The following is a 25,259-nucleotide window of genomic DNA, read 5'->3' as shown; positions in this document are numbered from 1 at the left end:
TGCCCCAATTAACATGGCCTTTGGGAGGACACCAGAGTGGGATCATAACTGCTGAACCAATATTTTTGCACAAATAATTTTACTCCTCAAAAAATACTGCAATGCTTCAAATCTAGAAAGTTGACGAGCTTGGCTGGGATGTCTTTGTGTGTGTTCTGACACCCATCTGTCGAGAATGGAGGGGAAATGAATTCTCTACTGACCTTTTTGTGGAGCCCCCCCCCCCCCCCCCCGTGGTGCAGTAGGTTAAACTGCTGATCTGCTGAAGGTTGGTGGTTCAAATCTAGGGCCACATGACTTTGAAGGTGTCTTTGGACAATGCTGGCTCTTCAGCTTAGAAATGACCAGTTCTAGTCCAGCCCAAAACATTGTTGAATATGGCCTTGCACTTCTTACCTATTACCCCAGTCATCCCTCTAATTTGTTGTTGTTGTTTATTCGTTCAGTTGTTTCCGACTCTTTGTGACCTCATGGACCAGTCCACGCCAGACCTCCCAGCTCCTTCAGAGTCAAGCCAGTCACTTCAAGGATGCCATCCATCCATCTTGCCCTTGGTCGACCCCTCTTCCTTTTTCCTTCCATTTTTACCAGCATCATTGTCTTCTCTAAGCTTTCCTGTCTCCTCATGATTTGGCCAAAGTACTTCAAGTTTTTCTCTAATATCCTTCCCTCCAATGAGCAGTTGGGCTTCATTTCCTGAAGTATGGACTGGTTGGATCTTCTCGCAGCCCAAGGCACTCTCAGAACTTTCCTATACATGTGTTACTGTGATAATTTTATGCTTATGTTGTTTTGTTAATTTCATGTTATGCTGTTTATTTTGTATGTTTCAGTGATGTTACTTGGAAACCGCCCTGAGTCCCCCTCAAGGAGATAGAGCGGTATATAAATAAAGTTTTATATTATATATAGAAATGAAGATGAGCATCAAACCCCAGAATTGGACAAAACTAGACCTAATATCAAGGGGAAACTTTTACCCTTAACTTTCATAGGACTATAAAGGACATATGTTGGCAATCATCAACTTTGTCAACATTTGTTTGAAAAATATGATCATTAGCTGTAAGAAAACATGAAGTACCAATCCAGTCCCCTTTCCTCCTGCTCTTAATTCCTGCATATGACACCACCATAACTGCCATTTCCCATCCATTTCCATAGAAGCAACTGTTGTCCATGCAAAATCGGAAGTATGTCCCAGTGGAAGTCATCCTCCACTGAAGGAAGGAGCATGAGGTACTCTAAATAAATGACATCCCCCAAGTCTCCAAGGCATTAGGTCGAAAAGGCACAGTGCAGAGAAAAGCCAGATGTTTAAGGTCCTGATCTTTCTCTCTTTAAAGAAGGAACTATCAGGGGGCTAAGAAAGCTCAGTGCCAGATATACCAAAGAACTAATCTTAGAGTAGAAACATAACAGCTCAGCAACCAGCTGTCTAGTTTCTTGCTACACAGGAAAGAGTACCAGAAAGACTGCCAAATACGTCACATTTATTTCAATGGAGGGTCCATCTACACTGCCTTATAATCTGGTTTCTGAATCCAGACTATCTGTTTTGAACTAGATTATATGGCAGAGAACATTCAGCTGGAGACTCATTTCTCAAGAGTGCATCCATCAAAGGATTGTAACTGTATTAACTGGGCATGTCTGTTATGCCTATCTCTGATCTCAATTGGTCTGTTCATGTTGGTGTGTACCTTCAAGTTGTTTCCAATTTATGGAAACATAAATTGGCCCTATCACAAGGTTATTCTGAGAAAAACCACAAACTTTGGCAGGAAAACCCATTCCCTAATGACAAGCTTCCTATTATATAACAGCATCTCAATTCCCATGGATGGAGACCCACATGGAGATACTCAACCTTTTCAGAGTCCTACTATAAGTTCAAGTAGAGATCCAATTCTTTCCCTCTTTTCTACTTTTTCCATAAGAAAAAAAAAGTCAAATCAGAGGTCCAGGATGTAACTTTGGGATGAGATGTCCCTGTGAAGATGCTGATCTTCATTCTTGCTGTTCCATAATGTGCTACTTCTGTCTATGTTGTTGACTTTTATTATGAAGAGAGTCCTTACTCAGCATCTAACCGGAGCTGCTGCAAATCTAAACTTCTCCACTCAGTTCACGGATGGGAATTGGGGCACATGTGGCCCAGCAACATCAGACTGAGGTCAAGTTGACTAAATGTATTAATGAGGAAGAACACTTAAGCTAAGAGGTGTACCTAGATGTTTGCTCTGGCTTGAGTTTACAGAGAAAGATTTTGCTTCGTCTCCTCCTCTTCCTATTTTTGCACTATGAACTCAGTTTGCAGCAGTTGAAGTAAGCTGAGGACAAAGGGTGAGGAAAAGGAAATGGTGGCTCCATTCATGCTGCCATATAATGCAGGTTCAGAATGCAGTTTAACTGCATTGACCTTGGGGTCTTGCCACACAGCCATAAAACCCAGAATATCAAAGCAGAACATTCCACAATATCTGCTTAGAACTGAGTTATCTGAGTAGATACTGCCATATATTCCAGTTCAAAGCAGAAAACGTGGGATTTAATTCAGCTGTGTGGAAGGAGCCTTGGTTATATGCTTTACATTATCATTTAATACAGTTCAATGTAGTCAAACTGCATTCTGAAATGGCATAATATGGCAGAGTAGATGGGGCCTGGGACATTTTAAAAACCAGTAAAAATTAGTATGAGAGAGGATTAGTGGCCAAAACTATAGTTGAAATAGTAGGAACCTTAGAACTTAATACACCCACTGGAATGTACATAGTTTCCAAGCTCAAATGCCTTGAAAAAAACCCCCTACATTTCCCTAATGTGAAAGACAGCAAGGTTAGAGGGAGAAAGATGTATGACCTTGGATTCCAGGAGTCATTTGGACATTGCCATGTTTCCAGTTACATTGTTGGCAGCAGAAAAAGATGGAGGGGAGGGAACTAAATTTCAAAATAGCAACGTGGCTTGGTTTGCTGGTGCTAATTCTGAATAGAGCTGGCTAATATGCACCCACTGCTACTTGTGGGTTCCATTCCAGCAACTGAAAACCAGCCATCTAAAGCAAGTATAAACAACTTGTAGCTCTCCTGATACTGTTAAATTGCAACTTCCACCTTCCTTGGTGAGGGCTGACTGGAGATGTAGTCTTACAACAAAGAGAGAGATACTGACTGCAGGTCCACTCTGTGGATTGCTTAGGCGTCCTCCATCTGGAATATCACGAGCCCCAATTATGTAAAAGACAGATGGCTTAACAAAAAGCACCACGGAACTACAGCAATGAATGCAGGGAAAAAGTGGCAATAGCCCATTCCACAAGGCAATTCATTTTGTAATTATTCTTGTTGCTGCCGTGTGCCTTGAAGATATTTCTTACTTATTTTGACCCTAAGACAAATTTATCACAGGGTTTCCTTGGTGAGATTTGTTTGAAAGAAATTTTCCCTTTCCTTCCCTTCCCTTTAAGGCTGAGAGAGTGTGGCTTGCCAAGATCTTCCAGTGGCTTCCATGGTCATTTGAGCACTCAAATCCTGGTCTCCAGAGTCACAATCCCAACACTCAAACCCTTACATCACACTGCCTCTCTCATCTTGTAAAGCCAACCCAGCTTGAAAGGTTACAACTGATCTGTGTTCCTCCTTTCTTCCTTGGAGTGGAGGCTCTATGACCTTCCCACTACAATGATACCCATGTCTAGCCAGGATTCTACCTATTCCCCCTTCTGTGGCAAAATGCAGGTGACTGGCATTTCTGCTTCCTCAGTCTACAGTCATTTGTGTGACGATCGTATGGTCATGTGTAAGTCACTTTCCAGCAGAGCTCTAAGTCCCCGCTTTCCCCCATTCAGCTCCTTGTTCCCCTCCATATCTGGGAGTGGACTGCCTTTTAAGGAGCACTGGAATTGAGGCACTGGTATGGTACAGGTAGCACATGGTGGCTGAACTGGATCTCAAGAGTCATGTGCCAAATGTCCATTGCTACAACTTCTCCACCTGCAGGATGGTGGTGTTGGCCCTCTCTGGGGCCTTTCTTGCCAGATGAGGCTTGAGGTGAGCTGCATTCTCCGACAGAGGTGGGTGGTAGCGGTAGCGATAACCATAGGCACGCAGGTGGTATGCCAAATATTCCAGCGTGTACATCAGCTCTGGGTTCACATAGTGGAAGGAGACAGCCAGATCAGAGCAGCACTGGGGACCCTGCAAAGAACAGGAAAAACAAGGTCAACAGCAGAAGAGTTAAAACCATTAAATTTAACAGTCATCCTTTTCCACCAGAAGACAGAGAATAGAAGACAATTCCCAAAGAGACTCTGGATTAAAAATGTAGTTTTGCCATAGCCCAATCTACTTAGATATTTCACAGAATAACTTATGAAATTGGTGTAAAGCCCCATGATGCAATTTTTCGCCTTAGGGTAACCATAAATCAGAAATGACGTCGTTTGATGTTTTGTCTTATGTCTGTTATGTCTGTTATAACAGGCTGTGATTTTTACTTAATTTTAGTTGTTAAGTCACATTTCGTGTTTATATGTTGGGTTGTTTAAATTGTGATAGTATGGATGTTGTATTTCGTCACTGAATGCTTGCCTTTTATGTTTGGAATCTGCCCTGAGTCCCTTCGGGGAGATAGAGTGGAATATAAATTATTTATTATTATTATTATTATTATTATTATTATTATTATTATTATTATTATTTGAAACACCACAAGATGAATCCACAACAGATACTCTGCTGGCTGTTGTATTGGATCACACCTCGAACACTTCCCAAGTGTCTAGGACTGTGTGATGTTTCAGCAAACAATGCATGCTGTGATGTTTCAGCAAATAATGCAAAAGGCCACCCAGTAAGGTGGCCTTTTGCAACTGGCAGATGGTAATTTTGTCAGCTTCGATTGTGTTTAAGTGCAGGCCAAGGTCTTTAGGCACTGCACCCAGTGTGCCGATCACCACTGGGACCTTTACTGGTTTGTGCCAGAGTCTTTGCAGTTCGAGCTTTAAATCCTCATATTGTGTCATCTTTTCTAGTTGTTTTTCTTCAATCCTGCTGTCACCCGAGATTGCAACATCAAAAATCCATACTTTGTTTTTTAACATGATCGTAAGGTCAGGAGTATAATTATTATTATTATTATTATTATTATTATTATTATTATTATTATTATTATTATTGACTTGAAGGAACACAGAACAAGCAACAAAAACCATGCCCATCTCTTTACCCCACCAAATGCTAAGTGGTGGCAAGAAAGGCCCTAAGAAAAACAACCATATGTTACCTGGGAGTCACGGTCCCACTGAAAGACAACAATCCTGTTGGCTTTTTTCCACAACAGCTCACAGCATTTTGCTAATCTCCCAATTATTCTAATCACTTAATCCCCTTGGGTCTCTCCCTCCAGTTCTCAGGCCAAACATCTCTCGGGCACCTTTACTTCCAAGTTCCTCACTCTCACGTTGAAGAGAGTGGACTGTCCCCAAGTCTCCCAGATTTGCTTCCTTGTATACAACCTGTGGGTTGCACATGATGCTCTCCCTTTCAAAACGAAAGGAGGCCTGCGCTCCATTCCTGGCCCACTCTGCCGCCTGAAAAGGCAAAGTGGTTAATGCTATTAACTCTATCGGATTATCCCTGGGGCCAACACGTGTGGCTGCCATTAAGGAGAAAGTGACAACCACTGCCAGTTCAGAGTGGAAAAATACGGAGGCTGGGTAGGAAAAAAACAACAGAGATCAGGGGTGGGGAAAAAAATCAGGCTTCTTCTTCATTTCACCTAAAGAGGGGATACACTTCGGTCATCTGGAGAGGCCTTGCTCGTGATCCCGCCTGCGTTGCAAGCGCTCTTGGTGGGGACACGATACAGGGCCTTTTCCGTGGTGGCCCCCCGACTCTGGAACACCCTCCCCAAAGATCTTAGACAGGCCCCTACATTGGCAGTCTTCAGAAAGAACTTGAAGACCTGGCTGTTCCGATGTGCCTTCCCAGATTAGGAAATCTCCAATACCAAGTCCGACAAGCATTTTACTAGAACTAAGATTGCTGCACGCCGCACACTGCACTTGCCCTATAATGCCTTATATACCACCTGTCACATCAGCACTTTTAATCCTGTACCTATTACTCTGGCCCGGTCCAGTTTTATTGTGTCTTAGTGTTTTGTTATTGCCTGTTGTTTATATTGCTTTAATTGTTTTAATTTGCTTTAGGTTTTGTATTGTATATTGTGTGTTGAGGCCTTGGCCTTTGTAAGCCGCATCGAGTCCTTCGGGAGATGCTAGCGGGGTAGAAATAAAGTTTAATAATAATAATAATAATAATAATAATAATAATAGGGCAGAATGTCATGCAAGCTACACTTTCCAAAATGCCCTTATATGGAAGCTACAAAAGCTAAAAAAAAGAGCACTCTTTGACATCATTTCAAGCACCCTTCAGATGATCTGTTCTTTCGTTACTTTTGTTACCTTTGGGAGCACATAATGGGAAGGCCCCTCCTGGCACGAAAATTAGCTCGACATGAAAGCAACCAGGAACAAATCCCGGCTCCTCACCTGCTTTTCATGAGCAGCCTCCTTGCCTTGGAAAGAGTGCATATGTAGCATGCAGGCCCAGAAAGCGCATGCACCTGCCTGCAGCCATGCACCTCCTCTAGAGAAACAGAACTTGCCTCCTTGCCTTGGAAAAAGTGCATGTAACTGCCTGCAACCAAGCACCCCCTCTAGTGTAGAGAAACAGAACTTGCCTCTTTGCCTTGGAAAAAGCATGCATGCCTGCCTGCAGGCAAAAACCTCCTCTAGAGTAGAAACAGAACTTGCCTTCTTGCCTTGGGAAGAAAGTGTGTGTGGTGTGCAGGCTAGAAAGCATGCACGCTTGCCTCCAACTAAGCACCTCATCTAGAGTAAGAAACATATAAGAAGGTTCCTTAAAGCACACACCTGCCTGCAGCTGAGTGCCTCTCCTCTAGAGTAAAACAGCTTAAATGCCTAAAATAATGGAAGGAGAGCTTGGGAAGCAACCCCTGCTCCCGATAATGGACCGATAGAAAATGGATCTTTTGGCACCCCAGAGTGAAAACATGTCTGCCCTTCTGATTTCAGGAAGCTCACAAAAATGGATCAGGGGCCCCTGCCAAAAGCTGAGACATGAAACGGGTCAAGGTTTACCCTGAATGCACAACCCTATTTTCCATACTTTTGGCAAGATAGCCAAAAGAAAGGGCAAAATCCAGCCTCCCCAACCTGCATCTTTTCTTCTCTCTGGGGTTGCTCTGTGCTAGATCTCATGGCCCTGTTTCCAGGGAACACACCCTGCCATTGCTCAAGCAGAAGGTGAGTGGAAAAGCATCTGGGAGATCTGGTTTTTACTGTGTCCTTGTGTAAGCAGAGTCATCCCTTCCTCCTCTTTCATCTTTTGAATGTGTGTTGGATGTGTGAGTACGAGACCCTTTCCGCAAATGTGCAATTGGGTGGCTGGATCAGAGGGACTCAGGATTCAGCCTGTAATGTATACTAACTTGAACTCCTTAAAGGAACTATGAGATGAAACATAAAGTAGGGACTTTTCTGAGATAGATCTATTGTGATCTCTTCACCTGGTGAACCTCATTTGAGAAAGCTTCCGACTTTTCTTCCTTATTGCATCCCAGAAACGATTTATAGTGGCTTTTAATCTCGTGCTTCCTGCTACTTTCCACATTTCCTCTCCTACTTTTCTTTGGCTTGGCGAAGATATGCATAAATAACAAAAACCTGTAGAGCTTGTTGTGTTTCTTTGGTTGGCTCAAAATATCTAATACATAGTCTATATTGTGGCAATAACAGTAAATGACTGTTGAATTTACTGGGGAGTGGAGGGATGAATGAAGGTAGGTCAGAAATGTATCCAGTGAAAGCCGTATCTTGGCTAGAAGCAAAGATGACTAAATTGAGACTGTTGTACTTTGCACTTATCATGAGGAAGAATGCCTTACTAGAAAAGATAGTAATGCTTGGGCAGGTAGAAAGCAGAAGGAAAAGAGGAAGACCACATCTCAGATGGAGATATTCAATTAGGGAAGCCATGGATGCCCTGAATATGCAAAACCTGAGCAGGGCTATTGATGATAAAGGTGACTTGAAGATTGCCTTAAGTCAAATTTGACTTGAAGGCAGTTAACAGACAACAACAAACTATATCTATATAAGGGCTATTTAAATGCCAAGTTGAGTAGAAGACTGGCTGAGAGGATATAGGGCAAGCTGTGCGGCATATGAACATGCACACTCAGAGCTCTATCATCCAACAAGTCACTGTTGCTTCTTTTTGTGCAGTTGTTGCTATCTGAAGCAACCATGTCATTCTGCCTCACAGAAAGCACAGCTCAAGTCTGGATGAAGAATGAAAGATGATAATTCTAAGAAGAGCCACAACATTTTCTTGAGAATACCCAAATGGCATTATATGACAGTGTAGACCCACTCTGTATTTCAGGCTGGGTCAAAATTCTAGAAAGGTGTCCCTGTTCACCGACTTATTCCTGAGTAGAAGTAACCCCTTTACTAGGCAGAGTGAACCATCAGATGGCAAGTGCTGTGTGACAGAATGTTGCAGCTCTCATGGTTCGGTAATTTGGAATCCTGGGATGTGTAGTTTGGTGAGGGCCCAGCATTCTTTGACATAGGACTAAAGATCTTGTAAAACTTCAATTTCCATGATTCCATAGTATTAAGCCATGACAGTTAAAGTAGTGTCAAGCTACATTAATGTAGATGCACCTCAATTGCTTTGTTTACCCAAGTCTTCAGCACATATGTAGAAACTGGGAAGGCAAGATTCAAAGAAAGAAGAAGTAATTGATATGCTGGAATGGGTTAAGTCTTAAGGAAGAACTTTTTTTTAAAGTCGCCTTTCTGGACTACAATTCTCAGAATCCTCCGCTAAGAATTTTGGGAACTGTAGCCTCACAAAAGTCATTTTCTTTCCAGCTTCTATCAAATATTATGCTGTAAGTCCCACAATGAAATGGTACAGCATGTGTTTTTGATGCAGAAATCCCCACTTTCCTCATCATCTCCAAGAGTAGCAATCGATGAAAAATACTTTCTTCACCAAAAATCCTGAAAGTTACAATTGCTATCTCTATAGAAGAAGAGTTAGAGGCAGGATATGTTTACCTACCTCCACAATAGGGTAGTAGCAATAGTTCCAGTACCAAAAGCTTTTGGAGAACTTATCTGTCAAATGGGATTCTGGCACAAAAGGATGGAAGGTCTCCCGCCCCTCAGAGTCCCGAGAGTCCCCGGCCTCCACACCCATCTTTTCCATGCACTGTCCAAGAGCAAGGTCCTCCACCGAGGTAGTGTGGCTGCACACCTTGGATTCAAATCCAGCCACAAAGCGCTGCAGAGCCTCTTTGCTGAGAACATAGCCAGCCCCTCCACTCATGTAGCCTTGTTTAGCAAAAGGCCGGAAGCGCTTTCCAAAATAGATGGGTCTATCAGGGGTGTAGTTGGAGAGCAGCCACCGGAGGTTGTCCACCACCACAAAGGTGTCATCATCCGCTTTGAGGAACCAGTCTGCCTGTTCTAGGTGGTGCTGGTGCACATAATGGAAAGCCCGAATGGTCTTCCAGTAGAGCTGGTCGCGGCCTTCCTTGGTGTCCAGACCAACAGTGGGGAATTTGTCATCTTTTTCTGAGCTCATGAAAAGCACAATGTTGCAGTGACGGGACCAGGTGGCTTTGACATGGCGGGCCTTGGTCTCCAGATTTTTAGGACCTGTCATCACCCAACACAGGATCCGGACCTTGTTGTACAGCATATCTGCCACACTGCTCTCCTCATCTAAGGGAGGCAAAAGCACAAAGTGATTATTGATGTATTTTCCACAACAGTTCATCCAAGATTTAAGGGTTGTGACCAAAAATAATTTTGAGAACTTCACTTTGAGAACTTCACTTGTTTCATAGACAGTTTTTTTCAGTCCACCACTCGGTACAATACAAAAGCCTACTAATATAAACTACAGATTTTAACTTATCAGAGTTCTATAACCAGAGTTTTCTAGCCACAAGTACATTAAAAACTATGACATAAAATCACAAAACAAATTGTACACACTAAGTAACTCCAGCATTAGAAGAGCAGTGCAAAATACTGAAAAAGATGATCACTACACCCACACAAAATAATAAATCAAATTTTTACTTTGTGAGAAGAGAGAACTCTGAGAATTCTGAATGTCAAACTATATTCATTCTTCAGTGCAGATGCACCCCAAATCATGTACCACTGGAAAATCTCAGAGTCCACAAACCGAGAAGATAATGTGGGTTAGCTGCAGGAACACAGTAACTTTCTGAGCACACGCAATATCAGCTGATCCATTAGTTTTGAGATAATTTAGATGGGGTCTGTCATCCTTTTCACCAGCCTTGTAGTCATACCTTTGTTAAGCAGATATAAATACATTGAAAAGATGACCCCTACCTCCATTACAGAAATGGGAACTGAAGTCCTTCAGATCCCAAGACTGCAATCCCCCCGCATCTCCACTACTATCCATGGTAGCCAGTGCTGATAGGAGTTGTAGTCCAATGCCTTTTGGGCAGAAGCAACATGTTCTCTTATTTCCTTTTCCTCTAGTCCTTACCTGCCAGATGTGGGTGAGAAACACTGAAGAGAGCAGATCTTTCCACAATCCACTGGGGATCCTTGGAAGCATGAGGTGGCTGGGTGTCAGGGCCCGAGGCCTTTTCCCAGATTAGGTTGCCCACGAGGTAGAAGGTGCTGAGGAACCCAGCAATGAGGCCCAGGTGGAAAGCCAAGAAGGAGGTTTTGGAGTTAAGGATCCCCATGCCACCTGGCTGTCTCAGGTTGAGGACTACAAGACAATAGTTGGTTCATAAGGTCTGCAGGGGGGCAAGAGTAAGGTAAGAGTGAGTAGCTTTGACCAGAGACATTTGCAACCACAGTGTCCCAACTGCCAGAAACCAGACAAACAGTGATCACTCAGGCCCCAACTACAATGCCATATGATGTAGTTTCAGAATGCAGTTTAACTGCACTGAACTTCATTTTATAACCGTGTAGATTCATATAATCCAGTGCAATGAAGTTAAACTGCATTCTGAAACTACATCATATGGCAGTTTAGATGGGACTGAAGACAGACGCTGATCTTGTAAGGGATTTCCAAATGCTTCCCATCTAATGGAATGATAAAATCATCAACTTCTGAGCTTTGATGCTCTCCTACAGATCACTCACTGGGTTCAAACACAACTAAGGCTTTATTGGGAATCACCCTCGTTTTTTTCTCTGCAGTCATGTTAATGTGAGCAAAGGTGGCCATTGATGGCTAGAAGCTCTTTGGATAACTGCTGTGGCAGTTAGCAAGGGTGATAAGTCAAGTTGGGGTGAAGCAGTTTCAGCTTGACTTGATCATCTGGGCTCAAACCTCATCATTCTTGTGGGTTTAAACAGCTCCACAGCATCAGGGGCCCAATTTTTGGGACAGCTGTAGTTGAACCCCCTTTTTTGTCGTGTCAGGAGCGACTTGAGAAACTGCAAGTCGCTTCTGGTGTGAGAGAATTGGCCGTCTGCAAGGATGTTGCCCAGGGGACGTCCGGATGTTTTGATGTTTTATTATCCTTGTGGGAGGCTTCTCTCATGTCCCCGCATGAGGAGCTGGAGCTGATAGGAGCTGGAGCTCATCCGCGCTCTCCCTAGATTCGTACCTGCAACCTGTCGTTCTTCAGTCTTGCTGACACAGGGGTTTAATCCTTAAAGGACACAAGACAGGCCAATATGCTCTGTCCTATATAAAAACTCTGTCTTCTAATGCTTTTCCATCCATTCGTTTGTACTTGTCTTCACTTGCTACGCCAAAAAGCAGCCTCACTATGTCTAACTGTAGGGCTGGCCTCATGGTGGATACATTATGTATGAGATTCTATTATGGCAGTTTGCTTGGTAGATGGCAGCAAAAGTAGCTAAGAACCTGTTCCATATATTATTAATTAGATCAAACCACTTGCTAATTAATCCCTCAGCCCCACAAGATTTACAAAACTAATGAGTTGGCAAAAGCAGAGACCCCCAGGGGCAAAAAAGGCAGCCACCAGCTAGCACAATAGAAAGTTCAAGTACATTGGGGGATAAACACTGAGGTGGAAGGCAATTATAGGGCAAATGTATGATATCAATTGTACAATCAGGTATATAAATAGCTGGCTGCAAAAGGCACCTGGGAGCAGTATTCAAGAAAAGCAATCTCTTACATTAAGTACTGTAAGCAATTTTTCCTTCTCTGTGAAGAACAGAACAAGGAAATGACAAGAAAAAACAAACAGGATGCTACTGATTATATATATCTACATTTCTACGCAGGAATAAGTAAACCATTGGGAAGTCTCCCCCTTTTCGCCTCCCTAGGCTCAGATTCCTCAAAATTGTTTTATATGTTCATATAGTACTTTTAAGTCTAACAGTTCCAACCCAGAGGAGTTCTCAATAAGATGAAACCAGAGAAACCATAACAAGAAAAGTTTAGAATGCTGGTCATAGAATTCTTCAATCTCTACTATTAAATCACATTGTAATAGTAAGGACCACTATTTTAACAATATTTTAAAAGTGTGAGGGAAAGGATGGACCAAATAGAAATAAGGGAAGAAAAAGGAAGGGAAGAAAGAAAGAAAGAAAGAAAGAAAGGAAGGAAGGAAGGAAGGATGAAATGGGGAGAAAGAAAAAGGAAGAGAAAGGAAGGAGCAAGGTATATAAGGGAGGGAGGGAGAGAAGGAAGAAAGGGGAAGGAAAAAGGGAAGGAAAGGAATCAGGGAAGGTATATGAGGGAAAGGAAGGGGAAAAATGAAAGAACATTGGTTCAAAATGAGAGAAGGAAGGAAAAATTGAGAAGAAAGAAAATATTGGAAGAAAAAATGAAGAAAAGAATGAGGTGTGGGGAAAGGATATACAGTATATGAGAATGATGTTTATCAATTCTTCATAGACTGTAAATAATATTTTACATATATAACACTGTATCATTGGAGCCACTTTTTCATGTCATTCATGATACTCAGTTCATGTGATCTTCCTGAATGAACTGAGAATGTGGTCAAGTTTCATCTTTTTCTTTATGTATTTAATGTTTACTTTACACTGTTATTTTCCAATATTTTTCCAGTATTTCTTTCTTAATGCCATCCTTGAGCCACAAAGAAAATTCATAGCTGGGAAATGATAGGTATATATGTTGGCAAATAAATAAAATAAAAAGAAATGAATAACCAAGATACTAGATAGACAATTTGATTTAATTGAACACAATGTAATATCACAGTAAGTAGCATTTTATATAACTGCTATCGAACATGATCCCACCTCAATGATTTATAGTTCTCCCAAGGGTGCAAGAATACAAGTATAATTTTAAAAATTCTTTTTGAAAACATTTTCCATACTCTCACAATTGCAGAAAATAAGGATATTGCGAAGGGACTGGAGACAGAGGCTTCCCCACAAAGACTTTGTTTCAACCCTTTAATAAAATGTTTTTAATTGTAACTTTCTGCCTCTTTTGTATATTTATATTTATATCTATCCCTTTATATAAATTATATAAGTTGCTTGCCAAAATGTAGCAAGGCAGAGCACAGAGGTCCTCACCTTTCGTAACCCTGCTGAGACATTTCCCCGGAAAGGAAAGTTTGGGCAAATCCCCAACTACAGAAATCATCATGATCCATTGTGTGTATATATAAAGAGATCGACAGTTTCCGTGTCAGATTAGATAAGCTAGCCAATATTTGTTTAGCTAAATGGTTCACTTGGGCTGAGAGATTGCAAACCACCGAAACAGAGGCTCAGAATATGTACATTTGCTTCACCTTTTATTACAAGCCCAACCCTTGATTGCCTGGATCATCACCTTTGGTTTCCTGGAACTCACACCTTTGTTGAAGTTCAGAAATGGACTGCTGAGTCAATCAAAGACTCATTATCATTTCTTAGACTATTGTATCTGTGAAGGACGCCCGTCTCAGGGGATGCCCCAACAGCTGATTGGCTCCCAGGTTGGTGAATCCCAGGCTGTCATTTCTCTGGAAAAGAGAATCCCCACCTGGAGGATCAGCAGTGCTCTCAGCCAATCAGTATGCAGATCCAGACCGGCCCCTCCCTCAGCCAATCAGGGAGGGAAGTGGGAGTTTTGAATAGCTGTCATCTATATAAATAAAGATGTAATGTTCATTTGTGGGATTAACACAACTCAAAAACCACTGGACGAATTGACACCACATTTGGACACAAGACACCTATCAGGCCAACGAGTGACCACCACTCATAAAAACACTGAAAAACACAGCGGAAGGGATATAAAAACCCAAAAAATGAAAAAAATAATACATTACAACACATGCACAAAACCATACACACACACACAAACACACATATATACACAAATATATAACACTTTGAGTCGCCTAAGGGCTGAGAAAAGCGGTATATAAATGAAGTAAATAAATAAATAAATATACACACATACACAAAACACATATACACAGACTGGGCCACAGCAACGTGTGGCAGGGGATGGCTAGTGTGTAATAAAATTGTGCTTTTCTCTGTGTATTATGCTTGTATTTTGACAGCATCTCTGCTTGTATTTGCATCTGTTCTGGCTAGACTGAATAAACATCTATGGCTTGACTTCATTCTGGTGAATTTTCTCTCTGTCCTGGTCCACTCGATGTTTGCCTGAACTCGCCAGGCATGGACCCGGCTATCTGTGGTCCTAATTACATAACAACAACCCTAGATTATAACCAGTCTGGGCTAAAATTCTGCCACTTAATTTGCATTGAAACCAAAGAGACTGTATTTTAGGTATACTGCTTTCCTATGCACTACACCTTGATGTTTCACTGGATTGTAGTCCTTGGGAGAAGGAGAAGTATCAGGACAAAAGTGAAAAGTATGTGTAACCATATTTTCCTCATTTGTTTGACTTGCTGTTTCTTTTTTTAAAATTAATTTTTATTCATTAATAATAAAAAATAGAACCAAAACAATATACAAAAGCAGATTTTCATAAAATACAAGTCTAAAACTACTACATCTCACAAAACTGAAAGAATCATGCTGAAGGCATCATGCTTAATGACATCACAAGGGGGTATCTCTGTGACATCATAAGGGATCTTGCCTAGATCTCAGACTTTGGCCAGAGATAGTCCTGAACAGGCACGTCAAACCAACTAACTACATTTTCATGCAAGTGTGCACTGTCATTTGTTATGACAAGGAGGTAGGACAAACATTTCTGGGAGGAAATACCCTAGGTACTTGAATCTAATGCTCACCTTTTGTGGCTAAATGACCTTGCCAAAATTAAGGGACTCATTAGAGTCATGTAATACGGTAATCTTAGTGCTGAGCCAAAGCAAAAAGGAAAGATGCTTCAGGGGCACCTAGAGTTCCTATTTGAAGGACAGGCATTTCTAATATAATTGCTACAGCTTAATGTTATGCAATCCTAGAACATGAAGTTTGGTGAGGAACCAGCCTTCTTTTGCAAAGAAGGCTCAATGTTGAAATTCAGACTGTGCTTGTTTCAGGATCATGGTGTTTCTGATGTGGGAAATGATGGGGGAAATAATGACACTGAAGTTCAAGATGGAGATGGTTTGGGCAATGATAGTCATGCAGAGAATGACAGAGAGACATCAGTTCAAATGGCAGTTTCTCATGAGAATGTTCCTGCAGGATACAAGGATGATGGGTTACTCCCTGACTCAGTGAGTTCCCAAGATTCGGGGTTTGAAAACAACTCCGCACTGGGAGAATTTAATGAGCCGCACGATAAGCAGCTCATGGACAGACGGTTGGTCAGCCAGAATAGACAGGCTAGTCAAATGTTGCATCGTTCCTCCAGGTTATGAGAGATAAGAGCCAAGAAAGATTCCCGGGGAAGGCAAAACCAGTTTCTGAGTATTGGAATATAAGGTTTGCCTCAGGGGGAAATCCCTTAGATGAAGCATCGTTTCAGAAACCTAGTTCCTGTTCCATGGAAGCCTTGCTTAAAGATTCATGTTCAAGTTCCTTGTTCCTGGTTGGGCTTCTTGATCTGTTGGGATTTGATTGCAGAAGTCTGGGCTTTGCCTTTGTACCTTGTTAAATCCTGTTTTGGGATTGCCTTTGCATATTCCTGCACCTTGCTTTGGATTATTTTAGTCCTGATGGTTTCCTATGTTTTTGGGACTTCTCTGCTTTCTACAAGCACATATTTTCAACTGACTATTTCACTAATCTTCAATAAAAAGGGAACGTTTTCCTATTCATCGTGTGGTGTTTTGAATTCAGAGGGTTATTCCTGTTTTGGAGTGCAACACTCAAGACCTTGTCAAACTACAGCTCCCATGACTCCGTAGCATTGAACCAAGGCAATTAAAGTGGATTCCTCCTACATCATAGATGCATCCCAAGGCAGGCCTGTAGCTGGGGGGGGGGGGGGGGGGGGGCTTAGGGGTTCAACCCCCCCCCAAAATTTTTCAGGTTTTTTTTTTAAAAACCTGGTTTACTCATGAATTTTAACTGGTTAACCAAATCCCCATGCTAAGTCTATGAGAATTAAGAGTCCCTCCAGAACTGTAAGCACTATCTCAAGCAAATATTGACAATTTGTTCATACTGTCATTACTTGCAGCAATAGCCGATGTAGCGAAGCAACCAAGTTGGGGGGGGGGCGGGGGTTTTGAATGCTCTCATTAAGGAGGCCAGGAGCCCCTGGTGGTGCAGTGGGTTAAACCCCTGTGCCGGCAGGACTGAAGACAAACAGGTCGCAGGTTCAAATCCGGGGAGAGCGCAGATGAGCTCCCTCTATCAGCTCCAGCTCCTCATGCGGGGACATGAGAGAAGCCTCCCACAAAGATGATAAAAACATCAAAACATTCTGGCGTCCTCTGGGCAATATCCTTGCAGACGGCCAATTCTCTCACACCAGAAACGACTTGCAGTTTCTTAAGTCATTCCTGACACGACAAAAAAACAATTAAGGAGGCCAGACTTGGTGGAGGTGGTTGACAGGGACGGAGCTGCAGGCTATTGAAGGCTGCCATGCCCCCTGCCATGCTCTTTTCTTCAGCATGACCTTAACCCCCCCTGAAATTTTCAACGCCCCCCCCCCCAAATTTTCAACCCTCCCCGTATTTTTTTTTCTGGCTATGGCTCTGTCCCAAGGTTTTCTTTTCCATTGCTGGAAGCTTTGGTGTTCTAAATGACAGAGAGTGCATTTTTTTTGCTGCTGCACATTACATTTGACAGCAAATACATTTTTTGTTTCTTCTTTTGGTTCTAGGGCTTTGAAAGTTGACTGTGCATTCAATTCAATGGGACATTAGACTCAAGTAAATACGGTACATACTCCATTTGCCATTTCCTTCCCTAGAGCCTGTGTTCTATGGCAGGACAACCGTACCAGTTTTTGCGAAACCCAACAAATTTCCTTAAGCCTGACAGCAACACCCTACTCCAGTCACCAAATAGTATTGTCTCTAAAACAGTTGGGATACAGTGCTGCATATTTTAAAATGAGTTGCTACAGCCAGGCCCAAACATCCTTAGTAACAGCTGGGATCTGATCTAGAGGCCCAAAAGGCTTCCCTTTCTCAGCCCTCTTGCTTCAAAATACCAGGCCACATCCCTAGGAGAGGTTTCCATAGTAACCGTGAGGACATCGCTTGGCCCGCAAAAAACCAGGCCTCTGCAACACTGCAAATGGGACCGGAGAGAAGCTCCCCCCCCCCCCCATTTGCATACTAAAAGAATGCTTAATGAGTCATTACTTGCACCACTTTGCAAAATCATACTAAGTAAAGTGATAAGGAAGGGATATTTTCCCTTTCTCTCTCAAAGCCTTTGTGGTTTATGGGCGGAATAAAAATGAGAATCTGTGTCACGGGTCAGAATTGGAGGCAAAGGTTTCACATCCTATATGGATCTGGGATATGACCTAGAATAGATTTTGGGTGTCATGAACAAAAAAAGTCAGAAACTGTTCACTATTCTATTTGTTCTTGTTGTACTGTATTGTTCGGGGAGGAAGGCGCTAGTAGGATTTTCCACTTCACGTATCAGAGTAACCTAGCTGACTTTAGGGTATTTGGTTCTTTGTCTTGGAGAAGAGAGGTGACCATTCACAGAAATTGAAATGTTTGGAACTGGCCCAGGGTTTCACAATGCCATGGAAGTAAAGTGTTTTGTGACACTTTCTCAACCCTAGTGATAGATAGATGGCTTTTGATTGCAGTCCGTTCCTGTTCCTACCGGAGTTGATTATTCATCACCCTTCAGGTTCAATATGCAACCTCCATGCATATACACAAGGCATGATCCCAGCAGGAAAGCTGAATCTGCCTTGGAGTGTGGTGGAATCTTCTTCTTTGGAGGCTTTTAAACAGAAGCATGATGCCCATCTGTTGGGGGTGCTTCGATTGTGATTTTCCTGCTTGGGGTTGGCCCATGCATTCTCTTCCAGCTCTATGATTCTATGAAATTGCAAGCTCTAAAAATAGCACTGTGACACACACAGTTCAGTAAGTTATGAGGGCAGATGTTAATCTACAGCATAAATCAGCTTTCCATTTTCTCATCAAGCGACCTGGATTCCCTTACCAATTTACAAGAAGGAAAGAAGGGGCTTTGCCTTTCATGGCAGCCTGTGGCTTCCATGTTAATGAAGTAATGAATCTACTGTGATGTACAGTCCTCCGACCTTTACAGATATTAGGGCACTCACTTAAAGCATTTTTATTTGAGACAATACCTCCCTAGGAATCTCTAAGTTCTCTAGCTTGACTCCAGCGGAAGTTCACTATAAAACTATGCTAGAGGGTCTACAAATGTTTAGAGTAGTATCCTTTTGAGGAATTTCTAGACCCTACAGCACATTTCTATGATCAACCTCTGCCAGAAGTTGTGCTGGAGAACCTAAAGATTCCTAGAGAGATTATAATAAAATCCTTCAAATGTGGAGGGCTGGCTATCCTCTGAACCTCTAAGGAGCTATCCAAGGTGCTGAGCTTATTTTGGGGGATAGACTTTCATCATCATGTGTACCTTAATTTAAATTATGGACTAAAACCTTGAATAGATCCACTACTCTACCAACATGGAAGCCACAGTTTTATAAAGCAGACATATTCATGCTACATTAACCCTCATGCATTTACTTCTGCTCCATCATTTGAACTGGATACAGGACACTGCTCTACATGGCGTAGTTAAGCTTCTCATGTGGATTTTTCTTACTCTATAAACCTGAATACCCTAGCACAGTGGTTCTCAACCTGTAGGTCCCCAGATATTTTGGCCTTCAACTCCCATAAATCCTAACAGCTGGTAAACTGGCTGGGACTTCTGGGAATTGTAGGTCAAAACACCTGGAGACCCACAGGTTGAGAACCATTGCCCTAGCAGAACCAATTCCCTTCTGATCTTGGAAGCTAAGCACTGTCAGTCCTGGTTAGAACTTGAATTGGAGACCATAAAAGAATCCTAGATACTGTAGGCTATATTTCAGAGGAAGTTACTGACAATCTACATCTAATAGTCCTAGCCTAAGAAAACCCTATGAAATTCATAGTGCTGAAGAATAAATTTCATGGGAAGAAACTGGAAAAACCACCTCAGAATATTCCTTGCATAAGAAAACTTTATGGGGTAGCCTCAAGCAGGCATGCACCTTGATGGAACATATGCATACAAACCAAACTCCACTTATTGTTTCAGCCACTGCACTAATAACATGACAATGTATTTTATTGTCACTGCCCGGGACCTGAAGGAAAAGCTGCAGATGATACAGCATGTCTTAAAACAGGAACAGATGAGGAGGACAACAAAGAACCAACATCATTTCAACATATGAAGGTCTGGAAATGAACCCTGCATAGATCACAGTCAAATAAAGTCCCCTGTCAATGTTAAATCCACTCAGTTGGCCCACAAGTTTGACAATTCCACATTCTGAACTTTCCTAAGAGTTAATCAGATAGGGTTCCTTTCTATCCGAAGTGTGGAACAGGTGGCTGCTTGCATGCATTGTTGGACTACAATTTCCACTGGCCACAGCCAGTGGGTGAGGGTTGATAGGAGCTGCAGTTCAACAGTATTTGAAAGGATGCTTATTTCTAAGTTCTGATATATATGCACTTTCCCTATGGAACAGTTAAACAAACAAACACAACCAGGGATGCAGATTGTACAGCTCGGAAGTGGCCCCTGTCCAGCATGATGGCTTAGCAGAACCAGAGTGCCATTGCTATAGCATAATGCATTGCTAGGAATCAAGTCACAAGCAATCCCAAACCCTAGCATATTCGGTTTCTTATTTAATAGCTATTGCAATATATATATATATATATAGAGAGAGAGAGAGAGGGAGAGAGGGGGGGGAAGGGGGAGGGGAGAGAGCCCCCAGTGGTGCAATGGGTTAAATCCTTGTGCTGGCAGGATTGCTGACTGAAAGGTCAGCAGTTCAAATCTGAGGAGAACAGGATGAGCTCCCTCTGCCAGCTCCAGCTCCCCATGCGGGAACATGAGAGAAGCCTCCCACAAGGATGGTAATGGTAAAATATCCAGGCATTCCCTGGGCAACATCCTTGCAGACTGCCAATTCTCTCACACCAGAAGTGAGATGTAGTTTCTTAAGTCACTCCTGACATGAAAAAAGGATATATGTATATATATATAGGCATAAAGCTGTTGCAAAACAGATGCTAGGCTTTTGTTTTTGTTTTTAATTGGGGGGTGGGTTCTAGGGTTAAGAAACCCCTGTTTTCCAAATGGAACAAGTCAATGTGGCCTAAATACCCTAAAATACCAGATCCCATTTGATCTTGGAAGCTAAGCACTGTCGGCTCTGGTAAGGACTTGGATGGGTGACTACCAATGAATACCAGGCCCTGTAAGCTATATTTCAGGGGAAGGATCTGACAAAACCACCTCTGAGTATTCCTTGCCTGTAAAAACTCTATGAAATTTATGGGTGCTACAAGGTGCACACACACACACACAAAGCAGATATTATGGAGATCTCTTTTCTACCATAGATAAAGAACCTGTATACTAGTGGATTGACATATGCTTGCAGACTCCTACATCAGCTACTATCATCATGGTCGTCACCATCATTACTATGATTTGTACCCCACTTTACTCCGAGGACTGGGACCCAAAATAATTCACAGCCTAAAAGACTATACACTTCACCAGAATATTGGGATGAAAAGGACTACCTTCCCTTCTGAAATGTAATAGGTGTATGCAGCCTAAATATGCTAGAGCCCATGTGTCAAGCTCAAGGCCTACAGTCTGAATCCATCCACCATGTAATATTATGTGGTCCTTCAGATGCAGGACTATAACTGTTGAATTCCTCATAATCGGGCATCATGTCTAGAGCCGATGGGAATCTTTATACAATATCACCTGGAAGGCTGCAGTTTGTTCTGTTTAGACAGTACAGTGGGGGGTAGAACGTAGATAAAAGGTTTGTAGATAGGATGTCTGACTTCAAAATGTCTTTTAACCTTTACCCGACCCCAGAGTCACAAGGGCTATTCCCATTATGATCAATCCAAATGACAGACAACCAAAAGTGATGAGTTTTCAATCAATAACATCTGGCAAGCCAAAACAAAAGAGCACTGACCACTCTGTACCACACACACACATATACATATACATATACACATACAAATAGTCCCCAAGTTAGAAACATCCAACTTACAAACAACTCCTACTTAAGAACAAGGGTGAGACAACAGGAAGTGAGAGAAATCTATCCCTTAGAAGGGAAATCCACTCCTGGAAGAGTTATCATGGGGAAAACATGTCTCCACTGAAGGATTATCACCAATCCTTCTTTTCACAACAAGCCACATTTTTCACAATCCAATCACAGGCACAGAAAGTGAGGTGAAATCTTCTGGACAGGGGCACAGACAGCAAAACAAACACAACAGCGGTGATATCCCTTCCCTATGCTATCCAAAGTTTTTAGACAGATAGATAGATAGATAGATAGATAGATAGATAGATAGATAGATGATGGATAGATAGAGATAGATATATACCTGGCATTACAGTTTTTAAAAGTACCTGTTCTGACTTACAAATTCAACTTAAGAATAAACCCTACAGAACCTATATTGTTTATAACTTGGTCCTCTGTATCCACAGATTATCCATCCAGGGATTCAACAACCCTTTCAAGGGAACCTTAAGGCTGATGTGGCCCTTGATGAAAATGCCCTAAAGGCACCAAAACTCATCTGATGTTGGAAACTAAGTCGGGTCAGCTTTGAGTATGCTGACCCGACTTAGTTTCCAAAGCTGACCCTACTTAGTTTCAAGCTTTGAGTATGGAGCCCCCGGTGGCGTAGTGGGTTAAACCCCTGTGCCGGCAGGACTGAAGGCCAACAGGTCGCAGGTTCAAATCAGGGGAGAGGCGGATGAGCTCCCTCTATCAACTCCAGCTCCTCATGCAGGGACATGAGAGAAGCCTCCCACAAGGATGATAAAAACATCAAATTATCTGGGCATCCCCTGGGCAACGTCCTTGCAGACTGCCAATTCTCTCACACCAGAAGCGACTTGCAGTTTCTCAAGTTGTTCCTGACATGAAAAAAAAAAGCTTTGAGTATCACTTGGATAAGAGGCTGCCAACGAAAACCAAATGCTGCAGGGTGTATTTCAAGGGGAAGGAACTGGCAAAGCCACCTGTAAGTTTCCAACAGACCTCACAACCAGTTAACAGTTCCCAACAAAGGATTCCCCCAGACAGGAAGCAGCCACGCTTTGAAACTGCAAGGCTATTCAATGCTAATCAAGCTGACCAATTGCAACACTCATACTTGCCTTAAGCAGATAAGAGTTCTTTCTCCCACCCTGGACATTCCACAGATAGATAAACTCCACTTGCCTAGTTTCCAACAAACTTCACAACCTCTGCAGATGCACGCCATAGATGAGGGCAAAATGTCAGGAGAACATGGCCATGAAGCCTGGAAAACTCACAGCAACCCAGTGATTCTGGCCATGAAAGCCTTCGACAACATACCTCTACGTATTCCTTGCCTATAGAAACCTCATGAAATGCATGGGGCACCATAAGGCACAATGCAAATATGATGGCAGTCTCTTTCCTCCCATGGACAAAAAACCTGCAGGTTAGTGGACAGACATACCCTTGCAACCATTAGATCCACAATTTATTACCATTATTATTGATACTTCATTTTTCTCCCAAGACTGAGACCCATGGCTGCTCACTGCCTAAAAACTATACATTGCCTAGAATATGAGGATGAATGGGTCTAGCTGATCAGAGAGCTATCCCCAGCTGTTGGGAAATGGGAATGCCAATTGCAGGCATGGGGGACTTTGAGGAAAAACTAGTCCTCTCTCAAAAGCCCACCTACCTCCAACCTGGCCTTTGAGAACAGATATTCAGACAGGTGTTTTCATCCCCACAAGCAAAAAAAAATTCAACAGAAGGTAGAGAACAAATAGTGTAGAATGAATGCAGTCTGACCCCACTTTGACTATCAGGGACCAATGCTATGGGATCCTGGGAGCTGTAGTTTGGTGATGCACCAGCACTCTTTGGCAGAGAAGGCTTGTGCAACTCCAACTCCCAAGGTTCCATAGCAACGGAAGCGGTGTCCAGCTGCATTCATTCGGCAGTGTAGAGATGCACCCCAGGGGGACAAATGAGGGAGCCAGCAATCGGGGAGAGGAAGGTTTGGGAGGGGAAATGCCATTTTCAACGAGATAAGAGAAAGCAACGCTGGGCCTTCATCCAAACCCTTGCAATGGGTCGAGAGGGCGACCTAGGGAGGGGAGGGGGGTGCAGAGTATATCGCAACCCGCTTTGCATTACCTTTTCCCGGGTGCATCAGCTGAAAGGGGGAGGCAGGGAAGCACCCCGGGACCCCCCGCTGCCTCCTCGCCTGCCTCCTTCTTTCTACAAGGAACCCCAGAAGAGAGAATCATGCTTTGCCTATCCATCTCCTTAAGCCACGAGGCCCGGCCCCCGCGGGCGCCCATTGGCTGGCAGGTTACGAGGCCTTTCCTGATTGGAGGAGGCGCGCCGCTTAGGAAGACATAAAAACGCGGGCGAAGGCGGGGATGCGCGAGGACGCTGATTGCCTTTTTTTGCGGCGCCTCACCCAGAACTCACCCTTCCGAAGGGTTGTTGTAGGTTTTTTCGGGCTATATGGCCATATTTTAGAGGCATTCTCTCCTGACGTTTCGCCTGCATCTGTAGCAAGCATCCTCAGAAGTAGTGAAGTCTGTTGGAACTAGGAAAATGGGTTTATATATCTGTGGAATGACTGCTGGTCACAGCTGACCTCCAGTTGCAGCTGGACCAGGGTGGGACAAAGGACTCTTGTCTGCTGGAGCTAGGTGTGAATGTTTCAACTGACCAACTCCGCTGGACCAGCCACGTTGTCCGGATGCCCGACCACCGTCTCCCAAAGCAGTTGCTCTACTCCGAACTCAAGAACGGAAAACGGAATGTTGGAGGACAGGAAAAGAGATTTAAAGATGGGCTCAAAGCCAACCTTCAAAACTCTGGCATAGACACAGAGAACTGGGAAGCCCTGGCCCTTGACCGTTCCAGCTGGAGGTCAGCTGTGACCAGCAGTGCTGCAGAATTTGAGGAGGCATGAATGGAAGGCGAAAGGGAGAAGCGTGTCAAGAGGAAGGCGCGTCAAGCCAACCCCGACCGAGACCGCCTTCCACTTGGAAACCAATGCCCTCACTGTGGAAGAAGATGCAGAGCAAGAATAGGGCTCCACAGCCACATACAGACCTACAAGAATATTGGAAGACAATCATCCTCGGAAAATGAGGGATCGCCTAAGTAAGTAAGTGCCTGGGGCAATCTTTTGTTGAGACTTGATTAGATGTCCCTGATTGTTTTCCTTCTGTTGTTTTGCTGTTGTAAACATGGCAAACATTCAATGCCATAGACACGCAACACATATAGACAGACAGTCAGAGGCTGCTGTGCAGCTGTGGACAAGTCTACATAGGGACCATCAAACGCAGCAGCGCCCAAACACGACTCAAGGAACATGAAAGGCACTGCAGACTACTTCAACCAGAGAAGTCAGCCATAGCAGAGCACCTGATGAACCAACCTGGACACAGCATATTATTTGAGAACACAGAAATGCTGGACCACTCTCACAACCAC

At 43.1% G+C, this 25,259-nt stretch overlaps 1 protein-coding gene across 1 annotated transcript; it reads right to left on the bottom strand.

The window, feature by feature from the left end:
• Positions 1 to 223: 223 nt before the first annotated feature.
• LOC132767711 (glycoprotein-N-acetylgalactosamine 3-beta-galactosyltransferase 1-A-like) lies at positions 224 to 24,067 on the bottom strand. Its single transcript, XM_060762959.2, has 4 exons — positions 23,937 to 24,067; positions 10,641 to 10,899; positions 9,168 to 9,832; positions 224 to 4,202 (listed from the first exon to the last, which is right to left on the bottom strand). The coding sequence occupies exons 2-4, from the start codon at positions 10,843 to 10,845 to the stop codon at positions 3,984 to 3,986; spliced, it is 1,089 nt and encodes a 362-aa protein (XP_060618942.2). The 5' UTR covers positions 10,846 to 10,899; positions 23,937 to 24,067; the 3' UTR covers positions 224 to 3,983.
• Between the last annotated feature and the right edge of the window lie 1,192 nt (positions 24,068 to 25,259).

This window comes from Anolis sagrei, chromosome 2 (assembly GCF_037176765.1).
Source record: "Anolis sagrei isolate rAnoSag1 chromosome 2, rAnoSag1.mat, whole genome shotgun sequence".
NCBI lineage: Eukaryota > Metazoa > Chordata > Lepidosauria > Squamata > Dactyloidae > Anolis > Anolis sagrei.
This window is presented reverse-complemented; position numbering and strand designations above follow the sequence as displayed.